The sequence below is a fragment of the Brassica napus genome, unplaced genomic scaffold, assembly GCF_020379485.1.
Source record: "Brassica napus cultivar Da-Ae unplaced genomic scaffold, Da-Ae ScsIHWf_3070;HRSCAF=3881, whole genome shotgun sequence".
In the NCBI taxonomy this organism is placed as follows: domain Eukaryota; kingdom Viridiplantae; phylum Streptophyta; class Magnoliopsida; order Brassicales; family Brassicaceae; genus Brassica; species Brassica napus.
The window spans coordinates 262,887-290,602 of NW_026016306.1; the positions used below are offsets into that span (position 1 = coordinate 262,887).

Consider the following 27,716-nt stretch of genomic DNA (forward strand, 5'->3'; position numbering starts at 1 on the left):
CAAAACAACTGAACTAATTAAAATAACCAAATTTAACCAAAATATTTTGAGTTTTTTTTTGGAAAATACATTGAAATATAGCTGAAACCCATAAATTTGGTTATTTCGGAAATTTAGAAAGCCGAATTAAACTAAACATCAAATTGAATCACATTTTTCAGATTACTTTGGTAGAATTGTTGTTGAACAGAACCAGGCCCGACCATCAAACTAGTAAAAAACATTTGGATCGGAAGCTTTATAAAATAATTGGGCCAGAATAGGAAAAAAGATTGTTACAAAGCTATTTACCGAAGATCAGAAATACACATACTATGCTTGCTTTGCCACCTAGACTAATGAAGATTTTAAGAAAATAAAGGTCGATATTTTATTTATTTTGGGAAAGCCAGAATCAAGTGCTTCCCCCGCTTCCTTCCAGGACCGCTACTCCGAATATAACTCACCCAAACCAATAATACATAGCTCGAATGAAACGAAGTATCCGAAACCGTAGGGCCAGTTCAGCGAGGCGATCAAAATATTTTTGTTTACTTCGGTAGAATTGTTGTAAAATACTCTCTTTGTTTCAAAATAATACATGTTTTAGGATTTTCACACTTATTAATAAAACATCATAAAACTTAGTTGTTAATGCATAGTTTTTTGTAATTTTATATCATATATTTCTAAACCAATAAAACTTCAAGAAATGCAATTAACGTTCTTGAAGTTCATAATTTTTCATTATTAGTTGACAAAAATGCACTCGAAATATGAAAAAAAATGCATCTTTTTGAACAAATTTTCTTTTTAGAATATGTAACTTTTTGAAACGGAAGGAGTATATACTATTTTCCATTTTTTTCACCACTGAACTCTACATAATAGGACTTTCACCCCGTTTCTTTATTTTAGACACACCAAAAAAAAAAACAATGTCTTACTTTACATGTTCTGAATGTGTTTCAGCTTCTTAGCTACTTCTTCAAACGTTGGCCTCTTCTCTGGCAATATCTCCACACAGCTAGCAGCAAGCTCTGCGCTGGCCTCTAATGCATTATCCTTCCCATCTTTTATCAGAATGGCCTTCAAGAACATCAAAAGATCTCTTCTTTTAGGCGAAGAGACAGATATGAGAGATGACTCTGCAACTGGAGTAGTGTCATGGTTAGTCATATAATCAGATGCTCCAATAAACACATTATGAGGCTCCCTTCCAGTCAAAATCTCGATTAATGTAGCACCAAAGGCGAAAACATCCGTCTGCTCGTTGAATCTTTCTGTGACTACTGATTCTGGAGCTAGAAACCCTATTGTTCCTTCAACTAATGCTTGTACAGAAGTCTCTATTGTTGTAAAGCGTTTGTAAAGAACTCACAAGATTATAAGAATATATCTCTTCTTATTAGCTTAAGAAAACTAGCTCAAAAACTTAAGCTCTCACAATCACAAATCACTCTCAATCTCTCAATGTCACACACGACATGTATATATATGAATATGTAATCCTAAACCTAATATAACTCACTTATTAGATAACTTCCTAAACACTCCATGTTTATCTCTAAGTTATCTTATCATAAATAGGAATAGGATTACTTCTAGCTTAAGCTTCTTTCAAGCTTATCTCAACAGTCTCCCCCTTAAGCTTGAAGTTCACTTTCACCACATCCTGCATGCCGATCAGCTCTCTCATTTCTCTGTACTTAACTCTCCCTAGAGCTTTAGTCAATATGTCCGCCTTCTGCTGCGTTCCGGGAACATGTTCAACTTCAATCAATCCTTTCTCCACACACTCTCTGATGAAGTGATATCTTGAGCGTATATGTTTACTGCGACCATGGAAGACCGGGTTCTTAGTAAGAGCTATTGCTGACTGATTATCTATTCGTATGACTACTCTTTCACATGATGTTCCAACGATCTCACTGAGCAAGTCTTGAAGCCAAATCGCCTGCCTTGCCGCCTCTGTTCCAGCCATAAACTCGGCCTCACAAGAAGATAATGCCACCGTGTCTTGTTTCTGTGAGCACCACGTGATGGGGCTTTCACCAAGGTAGAATATGTGGCCAGTTGTGCTTCTCCCATCATCAAGATCAGTGTTATGGCTACTATCACTGTAGCCAACCAGTTTCTTCATGTTTGATGTTGAACGATCAAAGGTTAAGCCATACGAAGTACTGCCTTTCAAATATCTCAAGCACTGTTTCATTGCAATACCGTGTGACTCTCTGGGGCTTTGCATATAACGGCTTAAGACTCCAATGCAGTAGGACAGGTCTGGTCTTGTATGAAGAAGATAACGAAAACATCCAATGGTCTTTCTGTAGTTTGTCGCATCTATCTCTCTTTCTCCTTCTGACTTTGATAGCTTAAGACCTGAATCCATAGGTATTTGTACTGCGTTGCAGTCGCTCATGCCAGCCTCCTCCAATATCTTTAATGCGTACCGGCTTTGATTTAGAGTAATCCCATCTTCATGTTGGTTTACTTCGATCCCAAGATAGTAGCTTAATTTCCCTAGGTCACTCATCTCAAACTTGGTTGCCATCTCTTGTTTGAAGTTGTCTATAACCCTCATGTTTGTTCCTGTAACAAAAAGATCGTCAACGTAGACTGCAACACATAAAAGGTCTCCATTGATAGTCTTGCGATATACCGACGGCTCTTTTAAGCACCGTGAGAACTTGAGCTCAAGTAGTGTCTTATTTAACTTTGCATTCCAAGCTCGTGGTGCTTGTTTAAGACCGTACAGCGCCTTATGTAACTTGTATACTTTTCCCTCGCTTCCTTTGATTTCAAATCCTTCAGGTTGCATGACATATACCTCCTCCAATAGCTCTCCATGCAAGAAAGCAGTTTTAACATCCAAATGATGTATCTCCCATCCATTCGCAGCTGCAAGACTGATCAGTAAACGAATTGTTTCTATCCTTGCCACAGGTGCAAATACTTCATCATAATCCACTCCATGTTGTTGAACGTATCCCTTAGCTACTAATCGAGCTTTGTGCTTGTTGATGCTCCCATCTGAGTTTTTCTTGAGCTTAAATATCCACTTCAAACCTATTGGTTTTACTCCTTGTGGTAGGTCAACAAGTGTCCATGTTTCAAGCCTCGTGATTGAAAGTATCTCATCTTCACACGCACATACCCATTCCTTGTGTTCTTTTGCTTCCTCAAAACTCCTTGGTTCATCATTAAGACACATCAACAAACGCTCACCTTCTTCCTCTGAGAGCAGAATGTAATCATCTAGGTATCTCGGCCTTGTACTCTGTCTTCCTGACCTCCTTAGTACTCGCAATTCAGTTACAGTATCCTCATCTTCCTCACTTTCAGATTCTACTTCAATCACCTCAGTTTCATCTGCTTTCTTCTCTTCAATTCTTCCTGGTTCTACTTCTTCTTCGCCACATTGCTCTGTTTCCAAGATCCCATGATTCCCAAAAGCTCCTAATGTGATCTTGAATTTTCCATCTCTGTCTTTCTCGGAAGTAGTTTGATTCCAGTTCCACCCCTTTGACTCGTCAAAAACCACATCTCTACTCACTACTATTCTCCTGGTCTGTGGATCAACGAGTCGATATGCCTTGGAGCCTGGTTCAGTCCCAAGGTGAACAAGCATCCGAGACCGATCATCTAATTTCTTTAACAACTTTGACTCTACTTTTGCATAGCCAATGCAACCAAAGATACGTAGATGACTGATATTCGGTTTCTTCTTGTGAAACATCTCATACGGTGTTCTGTCCTTGAGTGCCCTAGTCGCAACGCGATTCAAAAGATAGGTAGAATGTCTCACTGCCTCTCCCCATAGGTAATTAGGAACTCCCATATGCTTCATAATGCTTCTGGCCATCTCCATCATAGTTCTGTTACGTCTCTCTACCACCCCGTTTTGTTGGGGTGTGTATGGAGCTGTAAGATATCTTTTGACACCAGACTCATTACAGAAGTGATTGAACTCATGAGAAACAAATTCTCCTCCTCTATCTGTTCTGAAGCTTTGTATGTGTGTTCCTGTTTCTTTCTCTACCAGACTTTTGAATGCTTTAAATTTGTTGAACGTTTCTCCCTTTTCTTTGAGCAACGATGTCCACATATACCTTGAATGATCGTCAATTAGGACTAAGACATACCTGTTTCCAGCACTCGTGCTTGGGCTAATAGGGCCACATAAGTCACCATGAATCAACTCTAGTATTTTTGTAGCTCGGTATGAAGTTGATTGAGGAAACGTTTGCCTTGTCTGTTTGCCCATTAGACACGATCCACATACCCTCTTCTCTATCTCGAACTGAGGGATTCCAGTCACTAGTTCTCGCTGTATCATAGACTTCATTGTATCAACGTTGATGTGTCCCAACCTTGCATGCCACCTGCGTGAATCACTTGTCGTTGTAGACAATAGGGACAGATCATCTCTTATCCTCATGTGCACTTTGTATAATCTGTTTTTCGATCTTAATGCTTTGGTAATGAGTTTTCCATCACGATCGTGCATTATGAGGTGCTCCCCTTTCATTCTTATATCACATCCTGACTCAGTTGCCTGTCCAAGGCTGATAATGTTACTCTTTAAGTTGGGAATAAAGTAGACGTCTGTGATCTTTCTTGCTTCTCCGTTTCTGTCTATGAACTCGATCGATCCCTTCCCTTTGATGTCAATGCATGAGTCATCTCCAAAGCGTACTTTACCTGAGATTGAATCATCAATAGAAGAGAAATACCTATGATCTCCACTCATGTGATTACTGGCTCCGTTGTCAAGGTACCAGATATCCTCTTCTCCATCTTTCACTTCGTAGTTGCTTGGTACGATGTTCCCTTCGTTTAAGTAAACTACCTCGTGCATCATCAGCTCATCTGCCTCCTGAGTTTCAGTGTTCTCGTTCTCTTGTGTTGCTTGTAACTTAAGCAAGCGATCTGGACAATTATATGCAACATGTCCGGTCTTATCACACCTGAAACAGGTAAGATTTGTTGTATCTCTTGGTCCGTTGAACCGACCGCGACCTCGTCCTCTGTTGTTGAATCTTCCTCCACGACCTCTGCCTCTGTTATTGTAGTTGTTGTAGTCGCGAGTATGTTCTGTTTCCATGTTTGCATACATAAGTTTGCCCTGATCATCTTGATTATCATCTTCATCGAAGACACGTTCTTCATATGCCTTTAAACGTCCTATGATGTCTTCAAAGCTTGTGGTTTTGAGATCTAAGACTTGTTCCAAAGCTGCCACAATATGTATGTACTTCTTTCGAGGAAGACACTTGAGAAACTTCTTCACTAGTTTTGCTTCTTCAATCTCTTCTCCTAGCGCAGCAGATTTTGATGATATCTCAGATATTCTTCCAACGAATTCATCTATAGACTCTGTGTCTTTCATCTTAAGACGGTCAAAGTCTGCCATCAAGGTCTGCAATCTCGCTTCTCTAACCCGATCTGCTCCTACATGTCTTGTTTTGATTGCTTCCCACATCTTCTTTGCGGTATCCAGCTCTCCTACTTGTAGTATTAATGCTTCAGGAATGGATTGGAACAATAGAGCCATGGCCATGTTGCTCTTTTCATTGTTCTCTATATCTGATTCTATAACCTCCCACACCTTGTGCACCTTGAATAAAGTCTTCATTCTTATGGCCCACACAGTATAGTTTGTTGAGGTAAGAATAGGACATTTTATCGACGATGATCCTCCCTCCGGTTTCTTTGCTACCACAATATCTCCCATAGCTCTGATACCAAATATTGTTGTAAAGCGTTTGTAAAGAACTCACAAGATTATAAGAATATATCTCTTCTTATTAGCTTAAGAAAACTAGCTCAAAAACTTAAGCTCTCACAATCACAAATCACTCTCAATCTCTCAATGTCACACACGACATGTATATATATGAATATGTAATCCTAAACCTAATATAACTCACTTATTAGATAACTTCCTAAACACTCCATGTTTATCTCTAAGTTATCTTATCATAAATAGGAATAGGATTACTTCTAGCTTAAGCTTCTTTCAAGCTTATCTCAACAGTCTCACCTTCTGGAACTTCTAGAGAGTCCGAAATCGAATAACTTGGCGTTCAAGTTATCGTCGAGCAAAACATTCTCTGTTTTCACGTGTCTGTGAATCAGAGGTCGTGGTTTACCTAAGTGGAGATAAGCAATCGCGTCTGCAATCTGAGCAGCGATGCGAATCCTCTGTCTCCATGGGATAACCCTTTTCTTCTTATGCAAGTAATCAGATAGGTTTCCACTAACGTATTCAAAGAAAATAATCGGTACCTTGTGTTTGATCGGAAAACGGTAATAAAGAAGACGTGGGTTTAACAAAGACGTTTTATTATGGTCGGAAGAGACAATCAGTCGGTTACAAGAGAGGTAAGAAAATGCGACAGAGAAGAAGCCGGTAACTCGGGAGCTACCGGAAAAGTACAAATAACGGCAAGATGAAGCAAAGGTGAAAACCCTAATCTAGCCGCCAAGTGTTAGTCAGATGATTTTGGATCCCTTTCTCGTTCCTCTTCCTTCTCCTTATATAGTCCTTTGATGTGTCGTTCTTGACCTAGCTTATGTCGTCTTCGCGGGCTTTCCTTATTGGGCCGAAAGGCCCGTATTCATTCGAGCGGTCGCCGAGCCCGATGCCTCTTAGTCGACAACGATCGACTCAAGGTACTTCAGAGGCGAGCCGAGAGACTGACCTATTAAGCCGACTATCCGAGCCGTCGCTTCCCTTGGTCCGGGCCAGGCCTTCTATTCCTTGGGCCTTGTGGGATGGTTAGATCCATCTCCTACAGTAAGTCCCCCCGGTCCATCAGTGAGCGAGGAGTCGCCTAGCTCATGATGGATTCTGGAACTTGAAGGTTCAAAGGAATAGAAGTCCTGTCGGGAGGTTAAAGCGATGGGTCGCGGAAAAAGCTGTGATGACGCCCTCTCTCGGAACTGTTGAATCACAGGCTCCCAGATTTTAGTCGGCGTGTCTTGGTTAATTGCCGGTTTAACCATTTTTAGGATAACCGTCGATTAATTAAGACGAGAAGCCGGAAAGTCGCGAGAACCGTCGGGATCTTAGGGAGAGTTTCGAGGCCCATTTAGGCCCGTTTAGACTTAATGATGACGCTTCGATTTTCCCCCATCTCTTCTTTTCACGACACATCGAGAAGCGGAATCGTCGCGAGGGTCCGCTGGGTTTTTAGGGGAGATTTCGAGGCCCATTTAGGCCCGAATAGGCCTAATGATGACGCCTCGAATTTCCCCCTCCTCTTTTCCTTATAAATACGCGGTCCTTCTCTCATTTTTTCAAGTTTTTCTCCGCGATCAAAGGTACTTTCTCTCTCTTCCCTTTATCTCTCTAAGTGTTGTTAGATTCATTCGAAGCGTTCTTCATCGTTACGCTCCGCGATGTCGTCGGGTCAGAGGTTATCGAGGCAGCAGAAAGGGAAGGCAGTCGCAGCGGCGTCGAATACGGCAAGAAATCCCGACGGGGTTCGTGTCGAAGATCCAGAAGCGATTCACCGTGGGGCGATGATGGATACGGCGAACCTATCCCGTTCTCAGAGGCTCCTGGTCGCGGATGCCGCGAGACTCGCGAGGGAAGGGAGTGAGAACGTCGTTGCGAGAGATGCGACGGAATGTGCGAGAGACGGGCAGAGCGGGGCGATGCCTGTTGAGTCGATCACCTTGAGAGCTCGACCTGTGGAGGGCAGTTCCTCGGAAAGTGTCGATTCTGAAGCCGAACTATTCCCGACTATTTTCTACCCTGACGGGATTTTCGAAGAGCTTCCTCAACTTCATACCGACTTATTGCGTCCCGCCTTCTTAGCCGGTCAGGACTGGGAAGGCGTAGAGAAGACAAAGTCGACTTCGAGAAGTTTGAAAAGGGTTCTTCGGGCAGATGGCGCCGTGGGCGTGACCTTCCTTGTGCCTACGGAGACGCAGAGGCCTTGGTCTCCTCCGATTGGGTACCAGACAGTGTATGAATCCTACTTTCAGGGAGATACTCGCTGCTGGTTCCCCATCCCGCGACTGATCACTGCATACGCCAGGCGCCGAGATCTCGCGATTAGTCAACTGCTGAATGGCTCGCTGCGACTAGCGGTTACTTTGTCGGTTTTGGCGGAGCAGATCGATATGCCGATGAGCGTCAGATCGTTCGAGGAGATGACTTCAATAACCGATATGAAGGATGGCACCTACTCGGTGAAGATGCGACCGAACTGCAATGTATGCGCCGGTCATCCGAATAAGACGCAGAACTGGCAATGTTCCTACTTCTTTCTCAAGTCCGACAGTTCGGCCTTCGAGGAACCTCCCCGAAATGATTATCGAGTTCTTTGGAACCGTTCTTGCGGTAGAATATTCTGTCGCGATCCGTAAGCAACTTTGTCGATTCTAATCATGTATATCTTTTTGCTTTGTGTGCAGTCGGCCATCCTACTTCTCCCGTTTATCCCGAAGATTTCTTGAGGAGTGTTCGTGCCGTCGCTCTGCTTCGAGTCTATCGCTGGTCCGAGATCACCGTCAAGAAGATCCACGAGCTCAAAGATCGAATCGCTCGAAGTATGTTTTCTCGCACCTTTAGATTAAGTTATTTTAGTCGTAAGATCTTTTGTCGCGTCTTGACTCTTCTGCATTTTTTTAGGAGAGTGGAGATCCGACCTTCCGACCGTTCTTCCTATTCGCGCTAAGCGACTAGACATCTTCCCGAGAGACATTCAGAAACAAATTTCCGAAGCGAAGAAGATGGGCACTCTTCCTGATCTGAGCGCAATGATAGCGGCCCAGCTGGGGCTGGTCAGCGGGGACGGTCCTTCGACGGCGGTTCCTCGTACTGGCGAGGTTCCCCCTTCCGAAGCCAGAGGCGCCGGGAAGGACAAAAAAAGAAAGAGAGGTGACGGCTCGGGAGCTGAGAGGAGTACCGAGGAGGCGAGTGATGTCCCTCCTTCTGGTGAACCTCAGAAGAAGAAGAAGAAGAAGAGGACAAAGAAGAAGTCCGTTAGCGAGGAGTCGGGGAATCTCGAGGGACTGACCGAAACTGAGGGGGGAGATGTCGAAGAAGAAGGACTTCATCCCGAGGAGGAGGCTTTCGCAACTGGGGCCCTTGGAGAAGAAGACGACGAGGAGGAGGCCGTCGACGGGCAGGAGCCCGAGGCTTGTCTCGGAGATGTCGGCTCAGATAACCTTGAAGAGGAATCTGAGGGGTCGCCTCTTCTGATAAGAAGGCGTGACGACGGGGCAGATGGCGAGGAGCAATTTCCTGCTCCGATATCTCCTTATGTAGAGGTTCCGGCCCGTCCCAATATCGGGGCCGTCCAGACTGGTACCTCTTCTCGTGGTGATGCCATCTTGAGGAGGGTGCCCGGAGTAAGCTTTCCTGATAAAGTCGACTTCCACTACGAGGGGCCGGCTCCATTGGCGTACGTTCCAGAGAAATGCGGGGAGCTCCTTCGTCAGTTTAGGGGAAGGGCGAAACCTTTGCCCGCCGTGAAGGACCTTATCTTCGGGGGAGAGTACGAGGAAGCCGCGAGGGCCAAATTGCTGGTAAATAATTAAACTTCTTCTTATCTTTTTCTTGCTCCATTACCCTAGTGCTAATTCCTCGCGGTTTTCGTTACCTCGCGTCTCTAGGGGGACAGCGCGATGAATGTCTTGATTGACAAGTACGACACTGCGCTGAAGGGAGCTTTGGGTGAACTGGAGCTGGCTAAGAAGGAGTTTGCTGAGAAGGAGGAGGTCCTTGCTCGCCAGCTAAGCGAGAAAAGGAGCAATCTCGAGAAGCTCAATGGTATGATGACTCGCACCATAACTCGGAGAGACGAGCTGAAGGCTGAATTGGAGGCGTCCCGAGGTATTGTCCCTGAGCTTGAACAGAAGAATGCTGATCTCGAGAGCGAGAAGGTCTCACTTACTGCGGCTCATGAAAGGGAGATGAAACGCCTTAGAGACTCCAGGATCCTAGAGGTCACTAAGGAAAGGGTAAGAGTCGAGACCGAGATGGCCGCGAAGGCTAACCGTCGTTTCGCGAGGATTCGTTCCCGAGAAGAGCGACGAGGCCTCTATGATGAAGCTCGGTTACTCCATAGCCAAGCTTTTGGAACCAGGAAATATCTCGAAGCCTTGAGGAGGGCTGGGAGCGACATCTCGCAAGCTACCATCGATATTTTTGCGGAGCAAGAGAGGAAATACGAGCAAGAGGCCGAGAAGCTCAAAGTGGGCGAGATTCCCGCGGGAGATCTCGCACTCTCTCCTCTCGTGCTGGACTCTCAGTTCGTGGATGCTCGAATCTTGGCGAGTCTCGACCCGTATGGGTCCAACGCTGGCTTGATCGATCCCGAGACCGCGCTGACTCTTCACACTCCGCTCACTCATTCGACGGAAGTGCAGCATGCAGTCCCGACGCCCCTCGTTGAGGGTCCTTCGACTGCATTCGAGGGAGAGACGCCTAACCGAGGGAACCTTGCTGCTGAAGATAACGCCCCCCTGCTCGTACTTTCGGACACTTCGGCTGAAGGGTCCCGTCGAGGCAATGAAGAAGAGAATGTGGGGGTGTTTGAAGAGATCCCGAGATCAGATGAAATGCACGTCTCTCCGGCTGCTCGTGAGTCGAGTGTTAGGGCTTCCGAGCTTTCTGCCCTCAACGATCGTGAGAGCGACCGAGAGGATTAGGGTCTCTTGTATGTTGTTCTCTTTTGAGTCCCGGGGGACTTTTGTTGTTGTTTTTTTCTTTTTTCTTTTGAGGATTCTGCCTTCTGGGGCTTTCGTTCTTGTGCTCGTTATTTCGAACTGTTTGAATCACATAAGCCGTTTTATTAAACTTAGACTTGTCTTATCAATTGCATGATTTCTCGAGATTCGAAGTAACTCTATTTGTTCGGTGTAAATGCTGTTCGAGATGTTGAATCATTATAGCTTTAAGCTCGTTATGACTTTGTCTCGGTCGATCTCTTTGAGTCGTGACCGTTTGCCATTTTGAGTTTTAGTCGTCAATTGAGAGTTTTCGACTTTGACGGTTCCAAGTCGATCCTAATGTAATTTTCAAGCGTTTGGTTGGCCAGACCTTACTTAGTTAATTATAGGATGAGTTGGAGTCATTGTCTCGGCCATGTTGGTTTAGGTCGCAACGCGGTCGATTCCCGTGAATATGTGTCTGATCAGGACGTATTCGACGTGGGATGCGAGTGCCGATACATTTGTTCGAGGAGCCGGGGCGTGCTCGTGTAGGCATCGCTTAAGTGATCGTCTGCTTCGGAGATCGATTCCTCGGGGAGGGTTTATATTATTTTTTTATTTCGGCTGGACCCTTTTTATTTGGGCTGCCTACGTATCCCTTTGCGGGAATCAAGCTATTCGTAGTTCTTATATTGCGAGTAAAAGTGGCCTTTAGGGCGCATTTACTCGTTTTTTTTTTTTTTTTTTTTTGCGAGTAAAAGTGGCCTTTGGGGCGCATTTACTCGTTTTTTTTTTTTTTTTTTTTTGCGAGTAGAAGTGGCCTTTGGGGCGCATTTACTCGTTTTTTTTTATATATGGCGCATTTACTCGATCAATAGATTGCGAGTAGAAGTGGCCTTTGTGGCGCATTTACTCGATCAATAGATTGCGAGTAGAAGTGGCCTTTGGGGCGCATTTACTCGGGTTGGTGTTTTCCTTGACTAAGGATGGAAGAGGCGGAGATGTTTGGAGTTCCAGGCTCTCGGTACTGCTTCGCCTGTTGAAGTCTCGAGGCGGTATACTCCTGGTTTGATGACTTCGACTATCTTGTATGGTCCTTCCCAGTTGGCTCCGAGCTTGCCGGCTTTCCACTCCTTAGTGTTTTCGAAGACCTTTCTTAAGACAAGGTTGCCCATTTCGAGAGGACGCGACTTGACCTTTTTGTTGTAATAGCTCTCGATTTGATGCTGGTAATTCTGGATGCGGAGTAACGCTTGGTCGCGCTTTTCCTCGATGTCGTCGAGTGCGTCGAGGAGCATATCGCGGTTGAGTTCAGCGTTCTGTGGCATTCTCGATCGGCGCAGGCTCGTCACGTTCACTTCTGCAGGAGCCATTGCCTCGACGCCGTAGGCCATTGAGAAGGGTGTAGTCTTCGTCGCTCCGCGAGGAGTGGTTCTGTGAGACCACAGGACACCATCTAGTTCGTCTGCCCAGCAACCTTTCTTTAAGTCTAGTCGTTTCTTCAGACCGTCTATGATGGTCTTGTTCGTCGATTCGGCTTGACCATTACTTTGCGGGTTTCTCGGTGTCGACATGTTGAGTCGAATGCGCCATCTGTCGCAGAAGCCCTTGAAATGATGCGAGATGAATTGCGAACCGTTGTCCGTGATTATCTCGTATGGGAGCCCGTGTCGGCAGATTATGTTCTTCCAGACGAAGTTTTGTACCTCCTTGTCGGTTATGCTGGCGTAGGCTTCGGCTTCAACCCACTTGGTGAAGTAATCGGTGAGGACCAGGATGAACTTCTTTTGTCGGGACGCCGGCATCGGACCAATGATGTCCATTCCCCATCGCATAAATGGGTATGGAGCAGTCAAGGTGTGGAGAAACTCCGTTGGGCTGTGTATGGTTTTGGCGTGACGCTGGCATTTATCGCATTTGCGCGCGTATGTCTCGCAGTCGGCGTTCATGGTTGGCCAGTAGAATCCGAGGTTTTTAACTTTTAGTGCGAGAGCTCGCCCGCCCGAGTGGTTGCCTGCTGCTCCTTCGTGTGTTTCGGCCATGACGAGTCTCGTTTCTTCGCCGGCGATACACTTGAGTAGTACCTTTGTTGCAGTCCATCGGTGTAGTTCCCCGTCCATGACGACGTAGTGTGCGCTGCGTCATTTCAGTCGCCGGGCGTCCCATTTTTCGACGGGCAGTAAACCTTCCGCGAGGTAATCGATAAGTTCTTTACGCCAATCTGTTGGGTGATCATCTGGCGAGGGAGATTCCACTTCGTCAATGTCCATCGCGTCGTTGATCGCTGCTATAATCGCGGCCTGTTCTGCCTTCGTGTCAATGCTTGGTTTCTCGATTTTGTGGATCGGGATTGTCCTTTTGACCTGGTCGTGTAGCTTGCTTCCCAGAGCGGCGAGGGCGTCGGCACAAACATTTTCTCCGCGAGGAACCTTCGTGAGTTCGAAGAACTCGAAGTCTCGCGTAAGGTCCTGGACGAGTTTGAGGTAGGCGTCCATCCTGTCGTTGCGGACGTCGTAATCACCGAGGTATTGGCTTACGACGAGTTGAGAGTCGCAGTAAGCGCTGATTCGTTTGGCTTTCACCGCCTTGACGAGACGGAGCCCCGCGATGAGGGATTCGTACTCAGCTTCGTTGTTTGATGCCGCGAAACCGAAACTGAATGACTGCCGAATGAGTTCTCCTGTTGGTGATTGCAATTGCACTCCTGCTCCTGATCCTTTACTCGTGGATGAACCGTCGACGTGGAGGATCCAGTTTACACTTGGTAGGATGAGGTCTTGCTCCAGCTCTGGCGTCAACTCGATCAAGAAGTCGGCAAGGACTTGTGACTTTGCTGCTGTGCGATTCTTGTATACGATGTCATGTTCGCTCAGCTCCATCGCCCATTTGGTCAACCGCCCCGATTGGTTAGTATTTTGCATAACCGTTCTGAGTGGTTGGTTGGACAGTACTTCGATCGTGTGCGACTGGAAGTAGGGTCGCAGTTTTCTTGCCGAGGTGACGACAGCTAGGGCCATCTTTTCGAGTGTTGGATATCTCGTCTCAGGCTCCGTCATTCTTTTACTTGTGTAAAAGATTGGTTTCTGTTCTCCCCTATCTTCTCGAATCAATACGCTGCTGACGGCGGAGGATGTGACGGCGATGTAGAGAGATAGTGTGTCGCCGGCTTCTGGCTTCGATAGCACGGGTGGGGTCGTGAGATAATGCTTGAGTTGATTGAATGCCTCTTCGCATTTTTCATCCCAGACGAACCTCTTGTTTCCCCTTAGTAGCTCGTAGAAGGGAAGACACTTGTCGGTCGATCGCGAGATGAACCTGTTGAGAGCTGCTATGCGTCCCGTTAGTCGCTGCACTTCGCGGCTGTTTTTCGGGCTTGGAAGGTCGAGAATCGCCGAGATCTGCTTGGGGTTAGCTTCGATTCCTCGCTGAGTGACGATGTAGCCGAGGAATTCCCCAGAGGTGACACCGAAGGTACATTTGGCCGGGTTGAGTTTCATCCCATAGTCGTTCAAGATCTTGAAGCAGTCGCGTAAGTTATTTAGGTGGTCGTCGGCCTTGAGCGATTTGACCAACATATCGTCGATGTACACTTCCATGGTGTTGCCAAGCTGATCAGCGAACATTCGGTTAACGAGTCGCTGATAAGTCGCACCGGCGTTTTTTAGCCCGAAGGGCATCACCTTGTAGCAATAAGTCCCTCTGTCGGTGATGAATGCTGTCTTCTCGCGATCATCGGGATGCATCAAGATCTGGTTGTAGCCCGAGAAAGCGTCCATGAAGGTTAGGAGTTCGTTACCAGCGGTTGATTCGACGAGACGATCGATGTGAGGGAGTGGGTAACTATCCTTTGGGCATGCCTTGTTGAGGTCCGTGAAATCGACGCATATGCGCCATTTGCCGTTCTTCTTCTTGACGACGACCGGGTTGGCTAACCATTCAGGGTATCGAACTTCGGTAATAAAACCCGCGTCGAGGAGCCGGTCGACTTCGTCGTTCACTGCCTTAGATCTTTCTGGACCGAGTTTCCGTCGCTTCTGTCGGATGGGTTTGAACGTCGGGTCGACGTGCAGTTCATGGGAGGTAACTGCGGGGTCGATCCCCTTCATGTCGGAGGTCTTCCAGGCGAACGTTGAAGCGTTGTCTTTGATGAAAGAGATGATCTTTGAACATATGTCGTCGGACAGGTAGACGCCAACTCGGATGATTTTCGTTGGGTCGGATTCATCGATTGCGACTTCGCGAACTTCCTCCTTCTGGGGGTATATCTTGCTGAGTGGTTTACTGACGGAGTTGACGAGGGAAGCCTGTTGCTGCATCTTTACAGTTGCAATCAGCAGTTCTCTCGCGGCTTGTTGATCTCCCCGAATCGTCTGTGTTTTTCCGTCTTTGCCGGGAAACTTGACGCATTGATGGTACGTCGAGGGAACGGCTTTCATGGAATGCAACCATGGTGTTCCGAGGATGGCATTGTAGGGTGCTTTGGCTCGGATGACGGAGAACTTGACGGTACGGGTTATACCGCCTGCGTATACTGGAAGACGAATTGTTCCGATCATTTGCTCTGAGGCTCCGTTGAAGCCAGTGAGCGTGCGAGAGGAAGGCTTCATGTCTCTCAAATCGACTCCCATTTTATCGAGTGTGTCGCGAAAGATGAGATCGACTGAGCTGCCGGTGTCGATAAGGACTTTTGCGACTAGGCATTCTCCGATGTCGAGGTCGACGAGAAGAGGATCGTTGTGTGGCGTATGGACTCCCTTGGTATCTAGTGCCGAAAAAGTGATATGGTGATCATTTTCGACTGGAGGCGGCCACTTCTTGGAGGTGGTGGCTTGTCGTTTGTAGTCTTTGACAGCTCGAACTGAGTCGCCACAAGGAGGTGATCCTCCCATGATTACGCTAATGTGCGGATTGCGGGTAGCTCGCATTGATTCGAGTTGCTTCCTTAAATCATCGGTTGTGTTCTCGAATTGAAGAGTTTCTGCGGGCTTTTTCTTTTTTGATTCGAGACGTCGTCGCAGATCGGACCCTTTTGAACGGTTGAGTTGGATTCGCAGGTCATCGGCCTTTGAATTGAGCTGGTCGCGAAGGTCGCCGTTTTGGCCTATTCTCCTGGCGCTGGATTTTGAGATGGTCGCGCGGAGGTCGGCGCTTCATGCGTGTTCGTTCGTAGCGCTCTTTCGCTTCAATAGGGTGCGCAGATCTTTGTCTGTTGTCGGGGAAGTGAGAGATTGCTCGACTTTGCTGTTCAGTTTGTCGCGTAAATCTGGTTGCATTGTCGAGGAGTCGTCGTCAGAGGAGTCACAAGGGCGAGAGAGTATGACTTCCACTCGTCGCCGGCGACGCGGATGTTCGTCTTCTGATGAGTCGTTGGCGGGGCCGACGTTGTTGACAGGAGTGCGCTCAGGGCTCGCTCTTTCCTCGCTAGGGGCCGTGTTCTGCTGAGACTTCTGTGCCTTCTTCTCCTTGTTCTTACTCCAACTTTTGGTGTTTTTCGGTGTCGTTGGAGAGGTGGGCATTTGAATTGTCCCGTTAGTGATCCCGTCGAAAAATTGCCCGATGAGGACTTTGCACTCTTTCGTATCATGGGAATCCCTTTTGTGGTAGAGGCACCATTTCTTTGGCTCCTCGGAGTTTGAACTCGCTGGTTCGGACGACTTTGATTGCTTCGAGGCGGAGTCTCGATCCCAGTGGTTCCAGGCTTTCTCTCGCGTGACGGCTGCTGTTTTTGGCGATTCCTCGTCGTCGATCGAGCTAACGTAGCCTCGCTTCTGAGTGGTGTTCCCACCGGATGAGTGCTGGCGGGGCTCAGGGCGGGTGTCGTTTGTTCGGGCGGGTCGCTGTTTCGCTGCTGCTTCTTTTGCAAACTTTGCTCTTGTGTCTTCTTCCATGCGGATGAAGTTGTTTGAGCGAGCGATGGCGTCAGACACAGATTTCGTCGGGTATCGGTAGAGATCCTGACGGAACGTGGAGTCAACGTGCAAAGTGTTCATCAGAGACTCGACAGCGATAGGATCAGGAATATCAACTTTCGAGACGATAGCCTTGAACTTCTCCATGAAGTCGCAGAGGCTTTGGCCGCTGGTATGAGTGAGGTTCCACAGGTCGGACACGGTCGTTTCTTGGTTGGTGAACATGATATAATTCTTCAGGAAGGCCGTCGAGAGGTCGTGGAAACAATCGACGGAGTTTTCTCTGAGGCCTGCGAACCAAGTAAGGGCCGGTCCCTCTAGGGTTTCGACAAAGAGTTGGCAAAAGCCGGTGTCTTTGTCTTCGTCGGTCAGATTTGCGCGTCGCATCGCTATGTTGAAGGACGTGACATGAGTAGAAGGGTCGGAGAGACCCTTGAAGGTTGGAAGACGAAGTTTCTCCATCTTCTGGAGCCGTACGCCGGTGACCCTTTGCGTGAAGGGTGTGCGAAGAGATTCCGCGAGTACGTGCTCGATTTGGGGCGCCGAGGTCGTCACCTGGTGGATCTTTGAGTTGATGTCGAGGACCGACTGTTTCAACGCGGCTAGCTCGCTTGCGGTGTCTGCGTTGATGTCGTTACCGGCGCTCTGGTTGCTGTTATCCCGCGCAGGTGCTACGTTGGTGGTTCGTTCAGTGGCGAACAGGTGTCGACGGTACTGCGCCGTTGAAGCTTCGGCGTTTGCAGCGATAGGGGCGAGTATTTTTGCTATCGCTGTGATTTGGTCGACCGCCGCCTTCTGCGCCGCTTCTTGCAGGGCGAGGCGTGCCAAGATGGTTTCCATGGACGCAGGAGGGGGTAGCGGAGTTACTGGTGTAGGCGTAGGTGTTACCTCGGGAGCCGGCATCACCTCGAGGGCTTCGCGCTCCTCGCCAGACGAAGAACTGTCGTTGCTGACAACCATAGTACTAACGTTACTTTGCTAAAAAGGCCCCACGGTGGGCGCCAACTGTTTGATCGGAAAACGGTAATAAGAAGACGTGGGTTTAACAAAGACGTTTTATTATGGTCGGAAGAGACAATCAGTCGGTTACAAGAGAGGTAAGAAAATGCGACAGAGAAGAAGCTGGTAACTCGGGAGCTACCGGAAAAGTACAAATAACGGCAAGATGAAGCAAAGGTGAAAACCCTAATCTAGCCGCCAAGTGTTAGTCAGATGATTTCGGATCCCTTTCTCGTTCCTCTTCCTTCTCCTTATATAGTCCTTTGATGTGTCGTTCTTGACCTAGCTTATGTCGTCTTCGCGGGCTTTCCTTATTGGGCCGAAAGGCCCGTATTCATTCGAGCGGTCGCCGAGCCGGATGCCTCTTAGTCGACAACGATCGACTCAAGGTACTTCAGAGGCGAGCCGAGAGACTGACCTATTAAGCCGACTATCCGAGCCGTCGCTTCCCTTGGTCCGGGCCAGGCCTTCTATTCCTTGGGCCTTGTGGGATCGTTAGATCCATCTCCTACACCTTGCTCTCCAGGCAACAACCAAGAAGCTTCACCAGATTCATGTTCGAGCTGACGTACGCAGCAATAGCTATTTCCCTTATGCAATACTCCACGAGCTCTTCGTGTTCATTCGTTTTCTTGATTAGCACGGCTCCTCTGTTCTCAAGAACTCCTTGAAACAATTTATAGTTGTCGTCGACAAGACAGACGAGATCTTGGTCGTAGTCTTTGGTTGCTTGCTTCAGCTCCTGTTCTGTGAATATAAAAAAGGGATTGTAGTCTCCGTTCGAAACACGGATCAGTTTTTCTACTAGTAGCCCTCCGTTCTTCAAAGATGAGGACTCGCGGCGAGATGATTTCTTAGATGTTGGTTCTTGAACAACAAGTGATGAGTTTTTTCCAGGACATGGTTTGGATGTGGTGGAGCAGCAAGAAGAAATGGGGAGATTATTAGAGTTGGCCCAAGTAAGCGAATTGTGTTACGAAACTTCACAAGTCAATGGTTTGGTAAAAGAAGTTCAAGATCTGAGTTAATTTTTATATCTTAATACGTACTCCCTCCATTTTAATAAACGTTGTTATAGGTTTATTCACACCGATTAATTAAATATTTAGTTTTGTATATTTTTAAACAAAAGACATCATTAACTATCTATCTCTTAATCATAAAAACTAACCAATAGAAAAATAGACTATAAAATATAAAAAGCCATCGTAATGTATTTAGAAAAAAGAGAGAGTAGTTTATACTATAACATCATTGATTACTTTTTTTTTTCCTTTTTTTTTTGTTGCTAAATTGTAAATGTCATTGAAAACAATGAAGATTTGATTACATGTTAATGCAACCTAGTTTTTTTTTTCCTGTGCACCAAAAAAACTTATTTAACTTTTCCTTTTTATTCAACAATCTCATATTTTCGCTGATCCAAAGTGCACACATAGACTTGTGAATGACTTGCCTGTAGAATGTAGTCGAGTTTCAAAATGTCATCACTAAATGTAATAATCGTCAGAAATCCAGTATGTATTACGTAGGTGGTAATGGACAATATATAGGTTTTTCAATAGTTCATTTGTGATGTTAAGTCGCTGAATAATTTTGGTAGTAGCTTAATTCAAACATCTATCCTGCAATGATCAAGTGGCTCCAAAATCAAATAAAAGATAAGTTGATACAGAAGAATCAATTTTTGGTCATATCAAGCTTATCTATATGTAGGATTAAATTTAATTGTTTAGGTCTTACTATTAGAGAATTAACTCAAAATCTTATATATTAAAATAGAAGTCACAACCTTGACTCATGTGTGATTTTTTTTAAAATGGATCTAACAGACCTATTCCTAGAATGTCATATAACATTTAATCTCTAACTAATTATTCTTACCATTATTAATATGGCTAACTAATCCACGCAATACTAAAACCGTACCCTTTTAATTACGGTTTACATAACCACCATAATTTATTTTTGAATTAAATTATCTTTTATATTTTGGTTAAGCACGTGATGTTTACAATATGGTTTGATTAGAATTATTTTCATATTTTGGTTTTGGTGTGTCTATACTGCCGGTTAACCAGTTATACCAACATTAAACATATCTTAATCCTTACCCATTCTAATTCAAATCACTTACAAGTTGTGTGATCTAATTCAAAATTAATATTTTCTTCATTATAAATTCATATCAATCGTAAGTTTGATTCAAATTATATATTTTTTCTTTTGGTTTTGATGTGACTATACTGTCGGTCAACCAGTTAAACCAACATTATACATATCTTAATCCTTACCCATACTAGATTTAAAACCATCTATAAGTTTTGTGATAAAATTCGTTTTCTTTTTCTTCTAAATAAACCTATACCAATCAGTAGTTTTGAAACAGCTACAAAATTTGTGATCAAAGTCAAAAATATTTTTTTCTCAAAAAGCAAGTATAATCATAAAATCAAATTAGTTGTAATATCTTTTAACTTGAAAAGCAAGTATATAGGAACAAAATATCTCAATAGATACGATTTTTCTAGATTTCTTGCTTGAGACTTGCAACTTCTAATATTCTAACGATATACATCAAACATATGTGTTAGATTTCACTAATTGCTGTTGCCGTTAACTACTCAACAAATCTACTATATTTTCCATAACAACTAATACATAATATCGTACTATTTAATGTCTATTAATTATAGATTTCAAAGAATATACTCTCTACAATACCCTAACTATTTAACCATCTATAAATAAAGACGCTAAGAATCATACTTCGAAATATTACAATATTTTTCGAGGTAACAATAAAAAAATATTTACCAATCTTTATATATAGTTACAAGTTAAATAATGAAATAACAATCCAAAAAACATAATAAAAAAACCTGACGTATGTGACAGTTTGAAACAATTTATTCAATAAAAAACATATATGGTAAAATTATTATATTTTAAAAAGTGATAAACACACTTTATATATATTATAATATATTTCAATTTAGAATTGTAAACAAAATGTTTATATAAAAAAAAAATAGAAACAAACACCCGCGCGGTTGCGCGGGTCGAGATCTAGTTAAATGATTGATACAGAAGATAATTGTAACTTAAGAAAATGCATCAAGTTCATTCCTATTCCTGTTTCACAAATCTGATCAAATTAAAAGTCTACATATGATCAAAATCTGATTTTTAGGCTCTGTTTAGTCTACTTTGAAACGCCTTAATCCATGCACGTGGCTCTTTTTCTATATCACTTAACAAATATAACAGAAGCATACTGCATATATACATGTTTAGTACCAAAAAAAGCATACTACATATCATAGTCAACAAAAGAAGTCTATAAATCATATATAAGATATACGTCTCCCGTATCTTTAATTTAATTCCTATATCTTTATAAATACATAATGAGAAACTCACACATTTATGAACCGAACAAAAAACTAACGTACGAAGAACAAGCCATCAAATATGTAAATGGTACTTCATTTGATAATTAGATTGCTGGAACAGATGTATGTATGAATACGTTCATAAATACAAGCTTACACCTAGCGAAGCCGAGCCTAGCTAGAGTTTCTCGCGTATGTGTGTGTACATTCTCTAGGGTTTACAATGCAGTAAAAATGAACAAATATACGTCACATCATTCACATGTTATATCTTTATTAATAGTTTATTATCACTAAGTATTTATATGTGATCAAATTTCAGGCAATTCACATGTTGTTTATAAATGATATTAGCTTCATGTTAGTATATAAATGATATTAGCTTAAACATTAGTCATGTTCATCTAGTATATATGGCTTGTGTATAAACTTAAGTCTGCAACAAAAGCCTACTGTCGAGATCTATTTCAAATACATATGTAGAATTGCAGATAGAAACGTGATAACTAATTGAAAACTAATACTAGATATTAAATATAAGGTGATATAAATGCTTACCATTAATTAATTCCACATTTTTTTATTATATGTTTTTTGTTTGCTTGCTAAGATGGCAAGTTGGAGCTACTAGTCCCTGCAGTACCATCTTCAACATCATGCTCACTCCTCATAGGATTCCTCTTCTTCTTCTTCTTCCTTTTCTTGTAAGGGACTCCTCTTGCCTTCGCCTGTGAATCTCTCACTTCTTTAAGAAAAACCCTAATTCCACCGCCGGCAAACGGGTTTCTCTCCGGCAACCCTCCGTTCTCCTCATAGGCTGCTCTCAGCCGTCCGATCAAAGCATCTAAACTCCCCCACGCTTGCTTTAAAGGACAGTTACACTGTCCCGAGGGCTCAACTTGTCCGAAGAACACGCATCCATGTGCATGAACCTTTGTCTTTCCAAACTGGTCAAGATATTGGAGGAAGTCTAGGATGTGGTTTGAGCCACACTGTGAGACGTGAACCGGTGGCTGCTGGTTACGAAGGTATTGACAAAAGGTGTTCCAGTCTCTCTTTTTCTGTGACTCGTACCGGCTTAACGCTGGCGGGTTAGGAGGTGATTGTGGTTGTTGCGGCTGAGATTGAGACGGTGACTCTTCGGCGATGTCTTTGCCTTTGTTGCTATGACTAGCCATGGATTTGGATCGGCTCTTGTTGTTTTCTCGATCTATGATGATCACTACATCATTTTTTCTTCTTTTTAGTCTTTTAGGTCTTCGAAGGAGGAGAAGGGAGGAATCTAGAGCAACTATGTCAATGCTAGTGGGGGAGAACTTTAGAAAAATTTCTACACTAGTTAGAAATAGTCTTATTATATTCTCATGTAAATTATTTGATGGGACTATATATTATATACACGGATACACACGTAGCATCAAATCAACAAGGGTAAAAGGCTTTAAAAGCTAGAGTTATATACTATTTTTTGTCAGCAAAATATAATGTTTCTATAAATAATCAGCATCAAATAAATCTTAATTTAAACATAAAGTGAATGATATTATTTCAGACCAAACAAACGTAGAACATAGATGTATATATGAATTAACAAAGTAAAATGCAAATTATGCTGATGATGTTTTGGAATATCAGGTTAATTAATTAGTGATAGATGAGGGAGACAGGAGATAAGACCCACGAGAATGCTTTAGTTCTTTCTTTTTCTATAGGTAGACCTATCAGATAATCTTCTCAATCCTTTAATCTGTACGATTAGAATTTAAGTATTGTTAACTATTTACTTTATTTTAATTTTGGATGCCATTAGAATTATAATTATGTTTCCATTCAGCTTAGCAATCATTGTCATCAATAGAATACTAGGGATTAACCCGGGCTACGCCCGGGATTTTTATTTTTTTTCTAATTTAAGTTGTTAAATTATTTATATTTAGGCTATGATATATATTTATATAAATGTTAAATGCATGTCATAATTAAAATTTATTTTAAAATTTTAACACGTTAAATTAACATATTTTTTACTATTTAAATATTTTTTTGTAATTTTATTGGCTATCTAGTTATCATATTTAGCAAAACTATCTTTTGAGTGTTGGAATAAATGTTTTAGAGATTTTATTAAACTGCAGTGTATTTTCGGATCAACCACATGCTCAACATTCGATCGATCCGTAAAAAGATGGTCGATCTCCTTGGCCAGGTAAGTACAATTTTAGCAAAAATATCTTTTATTTTCAAATATTAAGTATATAACTATTCTTTTTAAATTTTTTAATTGTATTTTTTGATTAAATTATTGTATTATAATGGTTATGTAAATATTTTTTGTGATGTTTGAATTTGTGTTGTTCGTATACTTAACGTAGATGATATTGATGTTTAACAATTTATTGTGTTCTGGAAATAGAAAATAATGATATATCAAAACGTATCTAATACTTGTTAAATGATAGTATAATGTAAATTACATCCATTATTTGAAAATAACAATTTGTTGTTTTTATTTTTATTTTAAATCAGAAATTATTTTTATTTAAAACAATTATTCATATATAATATAATAGTTTAAGTTTGGAAGATTAATCTATATATATAAATTATGTATATTTTTGAAAAATAATTTAAAATATTATATATTGAGTATCTGAATAAAAGCTGAATTTCTTATCTTGAAAATCAGATATTTATATTTTTGTCTTCATGTTATACTCACCAATCCATCATTGATATTTATCACTCAATATGTTTTTTAAAAAACTTAGTTTTAAGTAATAAACGAATTTAATAAATTAAATTCATCACCTATAATGTTCTGTAAACTATATTTGAAAGCTCTCTAAAATTATATTTTAAGCATAATATTATTATTATTTAATTTAAGTTATTTTAAACATAATATATGCTAAACCAACTTAAATTATATTTACAATAGGACCATCCTAAACCGGTTAGTAAACCAAAAACAATACTAAACCAACATGAACTAATACCTGATTCGGCAAGGAAAGAAGTGTTTCGGGATAAACGTTTGAATGGTTATTAACTGAAATGGTTTGATCATGAAAGAGTTAGTATGAATATTAACAATAAAATTATGGATTAGATTAATTTAAATTTGTAAGAATACCTTTGAGTCTATGAAAAACAATTCAATTCCCATGAATAAGTTTGGCTTTTGGAAGTTGCGGGTTTCCCAACAATGAATCCACCTAACAAAAAGTTTGTTGTTATAAAAAAATCTCATTCAAGGTCATTAAAGGTTTCTGGGACGGCAAGAGTTGATGGTGAAACCATTTTTTGCTCGAGTGCTTTGAAATTTTCTTTAATAGTGTGAGGTTGATGTGGATAGAATAATGAAATTTATAGGGACTTTCTTGATGAAAAAACTATACATTTTTTTTTGTTTAATGTGGTATTTCTATTTTTATATAATTTACTACCATTTTAAGATAGAAGTACATTTTAAGATATATGCTTAAATCTTAATGTACTTTTTTCATTTTTTAAAATGTTTATTTCCATTTCATATATTTTTATTTACGTAATATCTATATTTTATATTTTAAAATAGATATTTAAATATTAATGTACTTTTTCCATTTTTTAAATTGTGTATTTACTTATATTATATATTTTATATTTTAAGATAGATGTTTAATGCTTGATGATCTTTTTCCATTTTTAAACAAATTGTGTATTTACTTATTATTACATATATAATTCATATATTATATATTTACATTATTTACTTATTATTTATTTTCGTGTATATGTATTTCCATTTCTTGTACTTTTCATTTACTTAATATCTATATTTTACATTTTAAGATAGATGTTTAAATCTTAATGTACGTTTTCCATTTTTTTTTAAATTGTATATTTCCATTTGTTATACTTTCTATTTACATAATATCTATATTTTAAATTTTAAAATATATTTTTAAATCTTAATGTAATTTCCCATTTTTAAAATTTGGTATTTACTTATATTATATATTTACTTATTATTTACTTTTCTTTATATTGTGTATTTCTATTTCTTATACTTTCTATTTACTAATAATTTTATATTTTAAGATTGATTTACATTTTAAGATAGATGTTTAAATACTAATGTACTTTTTCTATTTTTTTTAAATTGTGTATTTCCTTTTCTTATACTTTCTATTTACTTAATATCTATATTTTTCATTTTAAGATAGATGTTTAATATTTAATGTACTATTTCCATTTTTTAAAAATTGTGCATTTACTTATTATTGTATATATAATTCGTATATTTATATATTTATAATATTTACTTATTATTTATTTTTCTATATATTGAGTATTTCTCTTTCTTATACTTTATATTTAGTTAATGTCTATATTTTATATTTTAAGATAGATGTTTAAATTTTTACGTATTTTTCCATTTTTAATGTAAAACGGCAATGTTTAATAGAAGAACTTGGACAAATAGTCAAATAGTTATATTTTTTTTTTCTTTTTTTTTATAAAATGGTAATGTTACATTATGAAGATAACCCGTTTTTTAGTGAACAATGGTAATCTTACATATGTTTAATGTAGTTTTTCCATTTTTTTATGTTGTATGTTTACATATTATTGTTATTTTTAAATGTAAAATGGTAATTTTGCATATGTTTAATGTAATATTTCCATTTTTTATGTTGTATGTTTACATATTATTTATTATTTTCGAAATTATATATAATTTTTTTTTTACAAAATAGTAATGTTACATTATGGAGATAAGCCGTTTTTTTAGTGAAAAATGGTAATCTTACATATGTTTAATGTAGTTTTTCCATTTTTTATGTTGTATGTTTACATTATTTTCTTAAAATAAAAATGTAAAATTGTAATCTTACATATGTTTAATGTAGTATTTCCATTTTTATGTTGTATGTTTTACATATATTTATTATTTTCGAAATTATATATAATGTTTTTATTTTTTTATAAAACGGTAATGTTACATTATGGAGATAAGCTGTCTTTTTTTTTAAGTTAAAAATAGTAATCTTACATATGTTTAATGTAGTTTTTCTATTTTTTTATGCTGTATGTTTACATATTTTTTATAATTTTCGAAAATAATAATATTAAATGTAAAACTATATTTTATGCCACGTGTCATCTTTCGAGATTATATTATATATTTACTTATTATTTATTTTTCTTTATATTGTGTATTTCTATTTCTAATACTTTCTATTTACTAATAATTTTATATTTTAATATTGATTTACATTTTAAGATAGATGTTTAAATACTAATGTACTTTTTCCATTTTTTTAAATTGTGTATTTCCCTTTCTTATACTTTCTATTTGCATAATATCTATATTTTACATTTTAATATAGATGTTTAAATCTTAATATACTTTTTCCATTGTTTTTAAGTTGTGTATTTCTTTTTCTTATATTTTCTATTTACTTAATATCTATATTTTACATTTTAAGATAGATGTTTAATATTTAATGTACTCTTTCCATTTTTAAAAAATTGTGCATTTACTTATTATTGTATATATAATTCGTATATTTATATATTTATAATATTTACTTATTATTTATTTTTTATATATTGAGTATTTCTCTTTCTTATACTTTATATTTAGTTAATGTCTATATTTTATATTTTAAGATAAATGTTTAAATCTTTACGTATTTTTCCATTTTTAATGTAAAATGGCAATGTTTAATAGAAGAACTTGGACAAATAGTCAAATAGTTGTATTTATGTTTTTTGTCTTTTTTTTTTTATAAAATGGTAATGTTACATTATGAAGATAAACCGATTTTTAGTGAACAATGGTAATCTTACATATATTTAATGTAGTTTTTCCATTTTTTTATATTGTATGTTTACATATTATTGTTATTTTTAAATGTAAAATGGTAATTTTACATATGTTTAATGTAGTATTTCCATTTTTATGTTGTAGGTTTACATATTATTTATTATTTTCGAAATTATATATAATTTGTTTTTTACAAAATAGTAATGTTACATTATGGAGATAAGCCGTCTTTTTTTTAGTGAAAAATGGTAATCTTACATATGTTTAATGTAGTTTTTCCATTTTTATGAGAAGTTTAAATCTTAATATACATTTTCCATTGTTTTTAAGTTGTGTATTTCTTTTTCTTATACTTTCTATTTACTTAATATCTATATTTTACATTTAAGATAGATGTTTAATATTTAATGTACTCTTTCCATTTTTTTAAAATTGTGCATTTACTTATTATTGTATATATAATTCGTATATTTATAATATTTACTTATTATTTATTTTTATATATATTGAGTATTTCTCTTTCTTATACTTTATATTTAGTTAATGTCTATATTTTATATTTTAAGATAGATGTTTAAATATTTATCTATTTTTCCATTTTTAATGTAAAACGGTAATGTTTAATAGAAGAACTTAGACAAATATGTTTAATGTAGTATTTCCATTTTTATGTTGTATGTTTTACATATATTTATTATTTTCGAAATTATATATAATTTTTTTTGTTTTTTTTATAAAACGGTAATGTTACATTATGGAGATAAGCCGTCTTTTTTTTAAGTGAAAAATAATAATCTTACATATGTTTAATGTAGTTTTTTCATTTTTTATGCTGTATGTTTACATATTTTTTACAATTTTCGAAAATAAGTAATATTAAAATTTAAAAACTTTATTTTATGCCACATGTCATCTTTCGGAAGAAATTTTTTCCGCTGATGTGGA

At 39.7% G+C, this 27,716-nt stretch overlaps 1 protein-coding gene across 1 annotated transcript; it reads right to left on the reverse strand.

Annotated features, from left to right (window-relative positions):
* Window positions 1–21,346: 21,346 nt before the first annotated feature.
* On the reverse strand, window positions 21,347–22,259 carry LOC106422889 (protein LIGHT-DEPENDENT SHORT HYPOCOTYLS 7). The gene has a single exon (XM_013863677.3). The coding sequence runs from the start codon at window positions 22,132–22,134 to the stop codon at window positions 21,562–21,564; it is 573 nt and encodes a 190-aa protein (XP_013719131.2). The 5' UTR covers window positions 22,135–22,259; the 3' UTR covers window positions 21,347–21,561.
* Between the last annotated feature and the right edge of the window lie 5,457 nt (window positions 22,260–27,716).